Genomic DNA, 16,001 nt, shown 5'->3' with positions numbered 1-16,001 from the left:
GGAGTCACTGCCAGAATACAGATCTGGGCGCTACCCAGCGGAGTTGCCAGGGGCAACCCAGAGTGAGCTGACTCCTGATCAGAGAAACTATTGTTGCTGTATCGCTGGGTCTGGCGAGATGGGCAGTCAGACATTATCTACTAACTTCAAAAGCAACTGCAGTTTCTGACCATCTCCTGATGTATGCCCACAGTCTCTGACCGTCTCCTGTAGTATGCCTGCAGTCTCTGACCAGCTTCTGTAGTATGCCCGCAATCTCTGACCATCTCCTGTACAATGTCTGCAGTCTCTGACCATCTCCTGTACTATGTCTGCAGTCTCTGACCATCTCCTGTACTATGTCTGCAGTTTATGACCCTCTCCTGTAGTATGTCTATTAATGTGCCGCTTTACTTGCTCAATTAATTGGGATTGCTCCACTGATCAGTAAGTGGTAATGATGAGCAGTAACCTGTAGCAACCAATCAGTGAACAGTATTGATCTGCTGTAATCTCTAGCAACCAATCAGTGAGCGGTAATGATGTGCTGTAACCCCCTAGCAACCAATCATTGAGCGGTAATGATGTGCTGTAACTCCTATCAACCAATTGGCAAGCAGAAATTATGTGCTGTAACCTCTAGCAACTAGTCAGTGAGTGGTAATGTTTTGCTGTAACCTCTGGCAACCAATTGCAAACACTGCGTAATCTGCTGCAGTAAATTGATTTTGAGTCTACCTGCTATTTGTTTGTATGTCTCAGAATGGAGGAGGGGCCCAAGAAAATGTTTGCCCATTGTCCAATCATTATTAAAGACAGCCCTGACGGCGGTAGACAAAAATCCTTGCAGGGCCCACCTTCTCTCATTTCTTCCAATGCACTGAAAAACCACAAGGAAACTGCTAATCCTTTAGACACATTTAGAGCACAGTTGTGTTGCTAAATATTAATTGACCTATTCTTGTATTGATTTCTCTGCTATTGATATTAGGGTTGAGCCGAACATCCCCCCCCCCCCCCCCATGGGAAACATGCGCCACTTTACAGGCATACTATAGACACCCCCAGGTACAAAATTTAAAGGAATATTTCACTTTTATTGTTTCACTTTAAGCATTATTAAAATCACTTCTCCCAAAAAAAGTCAGTTTTAAAACTTTTTTTTGCATTGATACATGTCCCCTGGGTCAGGACCCTGGTCCCCAAACACTTTTTATGACAATACCATGCATATAAGCCTTAAAAAACTAGCACTCTTGATTTCTCCCATAGACTTTTAAAGGTTGCTCTACGGCTTTCGAATTTGCTGCGAACACCCCAAATTGCTCACTATTCGGTGAACATCGCGCTCATCCCTAATTGATATAGAGCTGCTTATATAGATATATGTGTTTACCCTTATTACCCATGGGCAGTTCTACACTGCTTTGTGAGCTGCACTTTAATCGTCATTTATGCAAGTTCTTAATTATAGTCAAATAGTGTCTAGTCTACCATTAAGCAGGTGTATGTTCCTCTATTGCCTAGATCCTACAGTAAGGGGAAAGGTTCTATATGCTGGTGTTGCTACATGTGTCTGTAGTGATTCAATCACCCATGTTGTTCTTGGAGTGGAGGTACAGAACAGGGAACCCAAAATTACCAAGCAGCTCCTTCAGGGGTAGTTCTACACACATTACCCCAGTTTTGATGGACAGGGGACCTAAACACTGCTGTGCTCAGGCAGCGTTAAGAGCCCTGTCCCATTTAAGGAGGCCTTGTGGCGACCTAACAGCTTATTTGCAGCGTGACTTTATTTTAGAAGTGACAGGACACCTTAACACTACTGTGGGCAGGGGTAAGAGCCCTGTCAAACTCAACTCTCACGTAACCTAAGACTTCTGGAGCTCCACCCGTCAACCAATGAGGGAGTGATGTTGCGTCCACGCACATCACCCCTCCCATCAACCGCACGAGGATCTCAAGCTGGGAAGGCCTGCTGCGTAGCTGATCAGTGTGAGTGGGGCCTCATGTCTAAGTTTTGCCTAAGGCCTCACAAAGCCTAGAGCCACCTCTGGTTGTAGCATAGTATAGTGCAAAGTGGGAGAATTTTCATAGCCCCTGATAGACACTGGCATGAGAATATTCTTTTCTCTAGCTACACATGTACTGCATTGGATAAAACACACAAATGTTTATTGTTCAAGATAATTTATGGGTCAGTCATACAGTTAAAAGTAGATAATGGGCGGTCATGTTATGTTTGAATTAGTAATGTTGCAACTGGTGATTTATAAATAGTTGCTCCTGCATTTTTTAATTAGTACTAATAATCACATCCTGCGTATAGATAGGATATAAGCCTTATATAATAGCTTTTTCATCTTGTTTCTTTAATAAAAAGAACAATTCACAACATAACCCCAAAGAAAAGTATGCCAGCTTGAAAATGTAACTGATCTGATCCACTACGCCTCTTCTAAACACAGTGAACCTGCTTAACATCAGTCCTATAATGTGTTTTTTAATGGGTTAAAATGCTGTTTTGACTGATATATTACGGTGTTTTTATGCTGAAAGGGAGAAAAGCTCAAATAAATTAGAATGTGAAGTGTGCATATCAACATTCCACTATGTTTCATAAAATCACACTTATGTGATAGATATATAATACATTAGGGTAGACTCCGGAACCTGACAAAAAAACCAAACATTTTAAAACAATTTTGGAACTTAAATAAACACGCTGAAGTTAGAAGCTGATTGGTTACCATGCACAGCTGAACCAGATTCTGAGTGCACCAGGTTTAGTAAATATACCCCTGTTAGTTTATCTCAGTGCCACTGCTTCGTTCAAAAAGACGATTTCACTTTTTGTCATTCAAGATGACCCCTGTAAGGGGACACTGACTTCTTGTGCCACTATTTCTAGATGGCTCATTCAGATCATCATTCAATCTTGGAGTAATAGCAATAGACTGCCACTCCTCAGGAATGAGCTTATTTGACAAATATTTAAGCAAACCAGAATCAAGCAAAATCTCATTGGCCTCTGTAGCAGATAACTGAGTCATAAATTCAGGACCATATTAAAAATCCAGCAACACCCAATGGAGTCAAGACTGTGAGGAAGCGAGAGATTCAAATAGCAAGGAAAAAGGAGTCTGCATACATGGGCAACATCAGTAGGCCTTGTTTCAAGTAGTCTCCAACCCTTTATTAAAAAGTAAGCTGGCACATGACACAGGGGGACTGCCCCTCCATTTCTAGAATAGGGTAAGAAACAGGTACTCACAAAACCAGAACAGCTGGTAGTAATGAGTGTCAATGACCCAAAGGTTAGATGGCTGGAGCTGATCAACGTCACTGAAGGGGGTCAGCAGAACCAGATCAAAGCTTCAAGTGGCTCTTTGAAAACATAAGAAGCAGTGGGACAATGCTTCCTCAATGCTATCTGCTGGTAAAGAGGCCACTACACATGCATTATACTCCACTCAGTGGAAGGATGCTAGCCGTTCTGTTCTATGCTGTTCAACACTACCACTGCGAAACCAATGGGAATGGCCAATAAATGTGTCCAGAAAGCAAAAACATCCAACTCAGTAGGTGAATTTTTAGCACATAGGCAATGCCAGTGGCCTTGGACCTGGAAAACACTCCACATCTAATTTAACCAGAAATTAGTCTGGAAAGCACTCTAGATTGTAAGCTCTAATGAGCAGGGCCCTCTGATACCTCTTGTAACAAATTGTAATGTAACTGTAATGTCTGCCTTAATTTTGTAAAATGTTGCACAATCTATTGGCGCTATATATATCCTGTATAATAATAATACATGGAATCCAGTGCCTAAACGTAACTTCCAGTCTTATTTCGCAATGCCCAGTTCAACAGGGTCTGGGCACAAATTAAAAAAGCCAAGCTGAGAACAACCGCACCAGACAGGTGCAAAGCAGATGGGAAATCTCCCTCAGCAGTACAAAGAAAATGAAGACGAAAACACGTCTAGAAAAATCACAGGCTAAAACAACAGAGCTAAAAAGAAAGAAAGAAAAAAAAGGACACTTATCCTTTTAGGACACTAGTACCTGGTGTGCAAACAACCTGGCCTACATTTTTTTGCTAGTATCAGATCTTCCGGTAGGCAGCAATATAACCCAAAGAATTAAGGCTTCCTGTGTCCCACAATGGACAAGAAAGGAAAGTCTTCGAGAATGAAGTGACTAACAATAACCATTATTTCATGTAATTCTGACAGCACCTTTAAGATTTGACAGTTTTGAATACAGTCATAAAGGCATGAGATAGATCCTTAAAGACTAACATAGAGCTGACATTTACTGTGTGAAAAAAGGAAATACCAGGAAAACAGAGGGTTAAGTCTGCACTTTTCTAGAAATTTGATAGTGGAGATTGAGGTTGTTACAAATGCTCATCTGTGACTGACTTTAATGCCCTGTACACACGGTCGGACTTTCTGGCGGAAAATGTGTGATCGAATTGTGTTGTCCGAAATTCCGAACGTGCGTGGGCTCCATCTGACTTTTTCTGTCTGAATTTCCGACACACAAAGTTTGGGATCTGGATATAAAATTTTCCAACAACAAAATCCGATTGTTTAAATTCCAATCATGTGTAGACAATTTCGACGTACAAAGTGCCATGCATGCTCAGAATAAACTACGAGACGGAAGCTATTGGCTACTGGCCTTAATAATCCCATCGTATGTGTTGTACATCACCTCGTTCTGAACGATTGGATTTCCCGACAACTTTGTGCGACCGTGTGTATGCTAGCCAAGTTTGGGCCATAATCCGTCGGGAAAAAATCAGGCAGATTTTGTCGTCGGAATGTCCAATCGTGTGTACAGGGCATAATAGTTTATATACCTGGTATATGACAACACAGTATTTTTATATCTTACCTGAGGACCTGCACACAGAGCATAAGTCCCAGCAGACACTGCTCCCATAATACTGAGAAAGATCCGTTCGGTTAAAGGAGTTATAAAAATATGTTTAGCTGATCCTTGATATTCATAACCGTATTGGACTTCAGAGTCACCAATCTGTGTACAGCAAACAAAATGCTATCAGAACGACAATGTATTTCAACCCAATGTTGCTTTTATAAGTACATTTAAAAAAGAAATGTTTGAGAAATTTTCGGATAAGGTTTTATTTGTATTTACCATAGCAACCAGTGGCTTCCTGGCACTTTCAATCTGCCTTTGAAATATAATTTCTTGGATATACAATAAATTACACACAATCCTCAATTGTCTTTACTTTTTAAAGCAGACCTAAAATATTATGTTTAGAATAACATCAAAGTGCATTTACATATTATTTGAAAAGATATACACAACCCTAATTTGTTTGGTAGATGTCAACATGATTTGTACATACAGTATTTCTAATACATTTCTTATGTATTTCTAAAACAATACATTCAACAATCCAAACCAGTGGCCTGGATACTGTAAATACATGCCCTATCAGCAGCAATGCTTTGCTATGTACTTTTTTTTTCTTCGAAATTGCCCTGTATATTTTCATAGAAGATAAACATATGGTACATATTTAAAAATACAAATATATACAAATGCACTTGTACTTTGCCTCTTTTTGTAATTGGAAGACAGAGTTGTGTGCTCCATACCAGCCTTTTTCAAAAGAGGTGTCCAGGCGCCCAGGGGACCATGTGGTTTCTTCAGGGGTGCCTTGGCAAAATGCCTAAGAATTGCCCACAAATTGCATACAAGCCAGCGTGTGGATGAAGGCTGCCTTTTAGTTACACTAAGTCACAGGTTTTCATTGTGCAGCATTACAACCTTCTAGCTGCAAGCATCCTAAAAACCAATGGCATCCTCAGGAGGATGTCATTCGCCTGCATAACATCATTGTTTGACCCTCCCCTGCCACTCTCCATTAGCATTAGGGTTGCATTGGAGTACTAGTCAGTACCAGTTTACAAGAGTGTATTAGCTTTGGAAGAATAAATCCTCTCTAATAATGGGTGTTCTGATTGGACTTGTAGATTTTGCTGCATTATGTAAAACGATTAGAATAGTCTTTACATTTTAGAATGGGGTGCCTAGAGACTCTGCATCATTTTTAAATGGTGCCTCAAGATTGTCCATCATTTTTAAAGGGTGCCTTGACTGAAAGAAGTTTGAGAAACCCTGCTTTATAATATACTGTATATATCCTGTTCTCCATAGGACGTAATGCAAAAGCTATCAACCCCCAGGTTTCTCTATTAAAGTCCATCAGAGAACAAAATGCACAGTACTGCAAAGTCCAACCTACTCAGAAAAGGCCCATGAGGAAGTATAGTTCCTGAACCAGGTTGCCCACTTATCCAAGGTATGTAAAAGTATATAAAGCTAGAATGTGGAGAGCAAAGAGGTGCTATGACTTTAATTGGGGGAAAGCTAAGTCACAGCTGTATTGCCCTAATGACACACACTGGGTAATGCCTAGGGCAGGCCAATTAGAGGAGGCAGTACCAAATCTCAAAATTAGGAAACCGATCACTTCTTTGGTTTCCCTCTTCTGGCCAAGAGAACTGTAGGGTAAATGGGGTGCTGGGGATGCTAAGTGGAGACAGAGGGCCCAAGAAACATGAAACCCTTGTTTGATTCTTTGTACAATTGAAACCGCCTTGTGTGTAAAGCAGGCCCCATGTTTTTTGCAATAACACATTGCAGCGATAGATTTATAAAACAACAATATGGCATAAGGGGCACAGACATCATTATTCTGGTGTGCCTAGTATAGCTTTATGTCAAAAACAATATAGCTATTCTTTAAGAAAAAAAAGATCAGATTGCCTTATTACTCTTTTACATCAGCTCTAATATTAGGGTGGCCATTAGGAAGCAGTACTTCTGACTGTTCGAAGTGCAGTACATTGGACACAGATCATTTCCTCAGCAGTGGGAAGTTTTTAGATCGAGTCTCAGTCTACACATCTTAGTCACACATTTATATCTATATAATGATAACAATAATTTTAATATTAGGCTTCATATAAAAATAAGGTAGAGCATATGTATAAGGTTTTTTAAAAGACTATATTACTGTGACTCGAGAGGTTACATACTGAAAATTCTATTATCTTATCAATTACTGTAAAAAAGGTTTGTTTGGAAACAATATTGTTTTTGTAATATTCCATTTATAATGTTTTAGAATGCCCTTTTTTTTAATTAGGCTAACTCATTTCAAACTGTTGTGTTGCATCTGTTTAGATAGATAGATAGATAGATAGATAGATAGATAGATAGATAGATAGATAGATAGATAGATAGATATCTGTAAATAGACAGAGGTATGTAAGTAAAAAGAATTCAAAAGCTCTATAATATTTCACATTTGGCATTTACACCAAACTAATACATAGAGTATATTCAGCATAACAAAGGTGGGCCTTCTTCCAAAGAGAAGCATATATGCACTCTGGTGTTGTCCTGGAAACGGCATTGAGGACAAGCTGTCACTGACAGTTACTGGTCTTGTATTACCAGTTGGGAGCTGGGAAGATAAGGTTCCCTATAACAAGCTTGCTGTGAAAGCCTGTGATTGGCAATCACAGCTTTCACTCAGTAAAACCTGCCCCAGTCCTCTCTTTCTCCTCTGAATGGAGAAAGGGCTATATTGGGGTAATTTGCTAAAACTGCAACAGACAAAATCTAAATATGTATGGGTGGGGTGAGCGTGGAATACTAATACTTCTACAGAGGCACCATCCCAGGAAGATATGCAACTATGCAGACTATGCAGAAGATATGCAGATACACATGTGTCAAAAAATAAATAAATAGAACTGGATGGGACTCTAATTGTGCCTCTGAGGAGTATGAACAAATGAAACACAATAATAAACTTATGAAAAAATTGATGATTTTATTTACTATAAAAACAGTTGAAAAAAGTACATTACAGTTTATACGATTAGGGACAATGTGAGGCCTGGGAGCCCGTGGGAAAACTCCCCCCAACTCAACCAGGAGGAATGGGTGGGTCTAAAGTGATTACATGGAGATATATATTACAGAGTCTTTCCCCAGCATCCCCTACACAAGTGAGTGGCTTACCTGCACACTTGTGAGGGGGACGCTGGGGAAACACTTTGTTTACAAGATTACAGCATGCTGAGATTTCAGTTTTTTTCTTTATTCTGGGATGCCTCTCTCTTTTGACCATCTCTTCAAGGTTTAGAGATATACATCTTCCTCTTACTAAAGTGAAAACTATAATTCAAGCATAGTGGCATAGTGTATCTCTTGATTGCTAGGATCATATTAACTCTATAAACCTAGTATATATCTCCACGTAATCATTTGGGACCCATCCGTTTCCCCCCCTCCCTCGGTTGGGGTGGAGTTTCCCCACAGGCTCCCAGGTTACAGTTTCTGAAATTCATACAACACCATATTGTGCTATATTCGAGGCTCTGATGAAGCAGGACTGTCCATGAAACGCGTAGGCCACATTTCTATTAATTGTTGGGGATCTGCACACCCTGAATTCAAACCTAATTTTGTAAACTGTAATGTACTTTTTTCAACAGTTTTTATAGTAAATAAAATTGTCTATTTTTTCATAAGTTTATTATTGTATTTAATTCGTTCATACTCCTCAGAGGCACAATTAGAGTCTCATCTAGCTCTCTATATTTTTTGACATTAAAGTCAGAAGCTGCTATTCTCCATATTTTGTCTGCTCCAGTCTTAGTAAACTCGCTGTATATTTTCTCCCATCCAGAGGATAAGAATGTATTTTTTTTTTATATATAGAATAGATTAGTGTAGGATAGGATCAGGGTCAAGGTCAGAGTTGGGTGCAAAGAAGAAATTCAGGGTCAGAGCCAGTGTGTTTTAGGTCGTAATAAAAACAGCAAAATGCACACGAATGTCTTCGTCCTACCTTGGGTATAAACAAAAAATAATGTATGTACAGTATATGTAGAATTAAGTAGGAGAAGTTTCAAAGTATTTTTGTTGTTGTTTTTTTATTTTTTTCTGGTTGTGGGTTGATGGCAATAAATTCAAGTAAATTTAAAATGATTTTTTTCTGACATATATATATATATATATATATATATATATATATATATATATATATATATATAATTTTATTTTTATTTTTTTAACCCTGATCTAAAAAAGGGAGAAAAAACACTACACATTCTCTTTAATGTTGCTTTACATCTATAGACACATTTACCTTCACAACAATCTCTTTGGTATTTTCATCAAATTCATAGCACAATGGTTGGTTCTGTTTCCATAGTGGTGCGGTCCCTGACAGAATCTGACTTGTGACATCACGCTAAAATAGAAAATCAGAAATGTCAACTTGTTACTATTATCAATAGTTAATGAAATGACTGACTGTGAGACTCTGTTTTTATTATTAAAGTCTAATCAGTATAAGGGATATTGCTTTTCTTCAGTTTGATGTGTCCTTTGTGCTGCTGTTTCCCAATTTACCAAAAATCCTCTGATGCTCCCTATGCTATAAACTTCCTTTGCAGCAAGGGTCAATAAAATTAAAAGAGCTGTGACAGACACTCATCAAGAGTGCCCGACTATGCCTGCCCTTTTTGTCTATCTCCTCCATTCATAGAAGTAGTACTGCAGCTTCTATTAATGAAACATCTATGAATATGGGGGGGGGGGGGGGGTCATTCAATCCTCTGCTTGTCCTCCATTCATAGAAGTTATAGTACCACATTCTATGAGTAGAGAAGCAAGGTGGAAAGGGCAAGCTAGTCGGGCACTCTTGATTACAGCCTGTTTCAGTGTCCTCAGGTTTTAATAAAGGGGTGTGGGGGCATATTGGAGGTAAAATATTTCTGATAAAGCAAAAAAACGTAGGCTTTAACCTAAACAATTATATTACTTTAAACAATATCTTACACAGGTTCGCCAGACAAAACAAATCATTTAATAAAAAAAAAACTTTAACGCCCAGAGTAGAATGAGATTTTCCTGCACATTTACTCCAGTGATACCAGCAATTTCCTTGCTGTTAGGGCCAGTTAGAGGTTGGGCATGTGCTGTATGGGGTGCACTGAACACCTTTACTGCCATTGTGCTATTTGCTGGGTGTCCAGTGCACCCTTGTGCCTTTAAGGAGGGGCGGGCTCCCTCTAGGCCATGGGTGCTCAACCTGTGGCCCTCCAGCTGTTGCAGAACTACAAGTCCCAGGAGGCATTGCAAAGCTGATAGTTACAAGGATGACTCCCAAAGGGGGATCATTAGGGCTCTTGGTAATGTCAGCACAGAAATACAAGCTAAAAAATGTTTTTGCGTCCTTAACTAAAAAAAAAAAAAAACCTTGCTCAATTATAGATTCTTTTTTGGGTGATCAGGCATTACGTATGTTTCATAGCTCAGAGCGCAAGTTTAATGCATGTAAAAGTCGTGCCTTGGGGTGAATAAACAAGACAAATGAGGGTCTATTCACACCATGTGTGGTGGGACTGTGTTGAGTGCATAGGCATTAGCAGGGGGTGTGCCTGATGTACCTGGGCACACCCCAATCACTATATGTGGTGCCAATTTCCCCTACTGCCTGGGCTCCCCCCTGTGTTGCCCCCCCCCCCCTGCTCCACAGTGCTGCTGGCTTCCCACCTCTCCTTTGGCTGCAGGGGATGTTCAGGATGGATAGTGGGGGAAGGGCTAGTAAATATGTAATTTACCAGCCCCTTCCTTTTCTAAATGAACACACTCACTCACTGTGTTCATTCATAACTGAAGCATAGTAAAATGTGTATACTATGCTTCAGTTTTTGAATGACTAGAAAGCCGCTCAGCACAGAGCACTTCCCATTCATTCACTGTCCCAAGTGGAGCATGTGTGCTTGAGCTTTGGAGTGCACACTGTAATGCAATGGGCTGCATACACCTATGGTTGGGCGGTTTTTCCAGCTCAGTCCCATCACACCCCTGCCGCAAAACAAGGCAAAATTCCTTGTCTCTACTGTGGCCGGTTCACACCAATACTTTGCATTCTGTACTTTTTTAGCAGCCTAGAGACATTTCAGTAAAATTTTTTAAAATAAATAAAAAAATTAAACAGTTCGATGTGCTGGTATCAGCGCATCAACACTGCACGGGTCATGACGGATTACAACCAAACACGAGCTGCTATGTTGCAATGCAGCGGCTGGGTTGAATGGATGAAAAATGCTTGATCCAATATCCCAATATAGGAGGAAAATCTAAACAAACTGCATGTGTTTTTTTTTTTATGAACTTCAAAGCTATATTTGGTTTCATCTTAAATATAAGCCGTTTCACAATGGGATTGCACAGGAATGCAATGCACATTCTTGTGCAACTCCTGCACATTCCCATGCAGTGTGTTTTTGCAGCCTATTCATTTGAATGGCTAAAATTAAACTGGAATGCTGAGAAAGTAGTGCATGCAACCTCACCATCAATAATAAAAAAAGCATATCATTTACTCAACACATCATAAAAGAGAATGCCATAGCGTAAATGGTTTTATATTTTCTATTTATGTGTGCCATTGGAATCTAAGCATTTATTAAGATTTATTAGAACAGTGCTACATTAAAAGATGGCTATACCCAAAGCTATTCATCTCTGCATGGTTGCCGTCAAGCTGTATAACATACTGACTTTGTATATGCCCCAGAGAGCATGATGAGAAAATCCCCTCAGAATCTACAGCTCTACCCAGTTGGCATGGCCATTAAAAGACCAAATAATTTTGTCCTGTTATGGATTCCCCATAATGTAAAATAAACTAATATTTGGGGAATCCAGCTGCAAAGGTGACACCCCTGTTATGCCCATTGACGGAGGTGTGTGAGGTACAAACCCTAGGTGGATCAATTAACTTATTTAAGTACTATTTAATTTACTCTACCTGGTATAATAATAGAAGGATGTGATTGGTCAATTTTGCTACATCTTCGGCAGACAACGTTGGCTTAAGAGCTAGAGGGTTGACATCTTGCTGTTTTTCTAAAACGTCACCTTCATCTGAAATAAATATTTAAACATCGTTGAAAGGCTCACTTAATTCAAAGCTCATATGTTAAAAACATAAAAATCTATATTGACTACTAGACATGTAACTCTTTAAACTATACAGAAAAGTGTTTAGTTTCCCTATTCTTAAATATTTGTATAACCAGTACAAGAAGGGTTGCCACTTTAAAACCAATGAATTGCAAAGGTTCTGTAGCCAATTAAGGTGGCAATTTGATTCATTCGATGTCTTACCTGCATTGATTAGCCAGAGAGCCTGTGTAACTTATGTGTTCTTTTTTAATGGGATAAGGTTGTAATCTATTTCTAAATGTATCTAACAAACAGGACACTGAACATATGTAATTGTGGGCTGACTGATTTGGTTACTTCTAGTACTAACACTTCAAAGTAGGGTTTTAAATTATCCACAAATGATTACTATGTAACATGTACTATGATGGACAGTGGACAGCACTGTAGGAGATTGGAGGTACTGTGAGAGCTGAGAGTTCTTAAGGGGCCTGGGAACACTGAGAGGGCTTAAGGGACACTGCAATTATGGGAGGTTGGTTTTAACCCTCGTTCACACTGAACACGGCTTTGAAAGTGTGCGGGTTCATGCACAGATGTCTATTAAATCGCCCCCGAAGTTGCCAAAAATAGTACAGGAACTACTTTTGGAAAGCAACTTCACGGCACCACACTGACCTGTCAAATCACACAGATGTGAACTGGGCTTATTGTCAAAGCTTAATTGAATAATCTGAAGTTAGAGGCTGATTGGCTACCATGTAGAGTTTCACCAGATTCGGAGTGCTCCAGTTCTTGTAAATGCTCTCCTTTGTGAGCTCAGGGTACTGCTCTAGTTTAAGGGATCTGCAGCTGCCTGATCTGGGAGGATAGAGGCCATTAACAGATAGTAGGCCACGACCCAGTGGTTGAAAATTCATAGTCCTACCTTGTTTTTGTTGTCTTGATACAGAAGGGCAAGTTTATGTTGTCATATTAGTACTGGAAGTGGGCTACTGGCAGACTCACCAGGTGAAAATAAACAGAAAAGAGCTAAATAAAAGAAATCTAATGCAGCCATAACTTCTAAGAACTGGTTAAGCTGCAATACAGTACATTAGGGTTTGGATATCCTTACAAGGGGATTTTTCACATATATACATGCTGCTGCCATTCTGCCTCTCCTGGGCCGCATACAAGTTCTAGTGCCATCAATAAGAATCTATCTTAATGAAACTAAATAATCACATTGGTAAATCCATGAAACTAGTATGCACCTAAGTGACAGGGACTGATTTCCACCTTAGGCTTCTCAGATGTCTATTTTGCCTTAATAATTATCTCTTTTAAAACAGAAAATAACATTTTAAAACTTTTTGCACATTATAACTTTTCTTTCTCTAAAAAGTATCCATGAGCTCACCCCAACTTCCCAATTATAGGTACACACCTGCACTCAAGTAAATCATTAAACAGGCTAACCCAATAGCAATGTGCGTCACAAGGGTAGGATGAATTGGACTTCTATTGGGTTTATATACATAGCCTTCCATATGACTTTCATGAGGTATAATTTATGGTACATGTGTAAACCTTTATGAGCAAAATGCTTTTTCAGACCCTGTTTTAAGCCACTTTACATGAAGCATTCCTTTGCTTGATCGCAGAAAAATCCTGCCTGTTTTAACAGAAATGCACAACAGCACTCACTAATGTTAACAATGAACAAACATCTAGACCATTTTTAAAAGACTTTTATAAATGTAAGTCCCTAAGGATCCTGGAACAGATCAATGGACGCCAACCAAGATCATTAAGTATGACTTACCTTGCCCATTTCCTTTCCTCTCTGCCTTTGAGCTTCTTTTAGAATGCAGCTGAATGTCTTCCTGGGGAATTTCATTTAATATCTTGGCAGCATACTCAATTCCTTCTGTCAGATCCTTAAGGCAACCCTATAAATAAAAGGCAGAATATTTTATTGCTAGAGTCAGCAAAATTATTTTGCTCACTGAGTCCCTAACTCAAACTACTATATGATGATTTGGGTTATTAGGGTTACCCCGATAGCAGCTAATACAGAAGAATGGTGCATTGTTCTGCAAATGTTCTCCATCTCATAATAATATAATCTTTTATTTCAAAGATATTAGTAGTTGTCCCAATGACGCGATATTGTGGCCCCTACAAGTTTGCAATGCTGTACCCAAATGACATTTTTATCATTTTGTTCTCACAAATCGAGCTTTCTTTTGGTGGTATTTATTCATGACTCCGTTTTTTATTTTTTGCGATATAAGCGAAAAAAGAGCGGAAATTTTGAAAAAAAAACAACATTTTCTTCTTTCTATTTTAAAAGAAATCCAATAAAATCTAATTTTGTCATAAATGTAAGCCAAAATGTATTCTGCTACATGTTTTTGGTAAAAAAAATTCCGTTAAGTGTATAATAATTGGTTTGTGTGATCACGGACATAGGTACGCAAATGATCATGTACAGATGTGCGCAGATGATCACGGACATATGTGTGCAGACAATCATTGGGACATGTGATTTTACTGTTACATATGTGGGGGACAGGTGTTTTTACTATGTGGGGTCATGTGTTTTGGGGTCATGTGTTTTGGAGACATGTATGTTTACTTTGTGTTTTTTACATTGTGGGGACACTAGGCTGGTGATCAGTGAGTAAAAAGCTGTAAAAAACAGCTCATACTCACTGATCACCAGCAAGCTGCAGCGATCTGCTCTTTTCTCCTCAACGCCAACTTCTGTGTGAGGAGAGGAGAGCCGATTACCTAGCAACCGACTCTTTATTTACATCACATGGCGGCCTATATGCACAGCACATGCTTTTCTGCCCTAATTAGCATCTGGTTTACCTCTCTCTGGGCTGTACGACTCCTGGTGCCCCCTTGGTGATTGATATAAGCCACTGCTGTGGCATTGTCGGATTGGATCCTAACAGGACAACCCTGCAACCTGAATGTCCAGGTTTTTAGGGCCAGGTATGCCGTACGAATCTCCAGAATATTGATGGGTTAGGTCTTCTTGATCTTGGACCACTTCCCTTGGACAGTCGCCTCTTCCAGAATGGCCCCCCAACTCGAAAGGCTAGCATCTGTTGTTACCACCTTCCAGGTGACTGGTAGAAAGGATTTCCCTTTCCGCAGATTCTTGGGTACCAACCACCAAGTGAGGCTCCGGCGCACTATTGTTGACAAGCGCATTGAAAAATCTAGCGCCTGGGCCTTCTTGTTCCAGGCAGATAGGATACTGTTTTGCAACAGTCTTGAATGAAACTGAGCATAAGGAAATGCTTCAAACAAAGCCACCATCTTTACCAACAATCTCATACAAAGGCAAATAGAATGGCTCTTCTTTGCCCTGAATAGCTGAACAAGCTCCTTTATTGCACTGATTTTTGCCTGGGGTAAAAACACCCTTTTTGGGTTGTATCTATGATTAAACGCAAGTACTCTAGTCCTCTTAGTGGCTTTAAAAAAGACTTCTCTAGGTTGAGAACCCAACTTAGGCATTTCAGGTAGTTCACTGTGGTGAACAAGCCTTGGTCTAAACAGGCTACCGACCGATCTCTTAAGAGCAGATCGTCTAGGTACGCTATAACCGTTATACCATGGGCCCTTAGTCTGGCCAGAGGAGGAGCCAGGACCTTTGTGAACACCCGAGGTGCAGTAGCTAGAATGAAAGGCAGAGCTACAAACTAGAAATTACGTTTTTCCACTTCGAAACGCAGATATTTCTGATGAGCGGAGAAAATAGTTACATATAGGTAAGCATTCTTGATGTCTATTGATGTCAGAAGTTCTCCTCCTTGTGGGATGGAGACTACTGATCAGATTGATTCAATGCGAAAAGATCGAATCTTTAAGGCTGGATTTGTATTTTGCAGATTTGCACTACAGTCCATTCAACATGGTTTCCCATGGAATACGTTCTGTAGGGCAAATCTGCAAAATGCAAAAAGCACTAAAAATGAATAGGTGTGAATCCAG

The 16,001-nt window shown here is 39.6% G+C and overlaps 1 protein-coding gene across 1 annotated transcript in view; it reads right to left on the bottom strand.

Annotated features, from left to right (window-relative positions):
- LOC143983065 (uncharacterized) overlaps positions 1 to 16,001 on the bottom strand; it is a 695,051-nt gene that overhangs the window by 538,516 nt on the left and 140,534 nt on the right. Inside the window, exons 38-41 of the mRNA XM_077482312.1 lie at positions 13,813 to 13,939; positions 11,869 to 11,984; positions 9,193 to 9,297; positions 4,884 to 5,027 (exon numbers count right to left, since the gene is read on the bottom strand). Of these exons, the coding sequence (XP_077338438.1) occupies positions 4,884 to 5,027; positions 9,193 to 9,297; positions 11,869 to 11,984; positions 13,813 to 13,939 (492 nt within the window). The remainder of the gene's footprint in view (positions 1 to 4,883; positions 5,028 to 9,192; positions 9,298 to 11,868; positions 11,985 to 13,812; positions 13,940 to 16,001) is intronic.

The sequence above is a fragment of the Lithobates pipiens genome, unplaced genomic scaffold, assembly GCF_037356315.1.
Source record: "Lithobates pipiens isolate NorthernLeopardFrog02 unplaced genomic scaffold, aLitPip1_a1.2 Scaffold_16, whole genome shotgun sequence".
NCBI lineage: Eukaryota > Metazoa > Chordata > Amphibia > Anura > Ranidae > Lithobates > Lithobates pipiens.
Note: the sequence above shows the minus strand (reverse complement) of the source record. Positions and strands in the feature narration are given on the sequence as shown.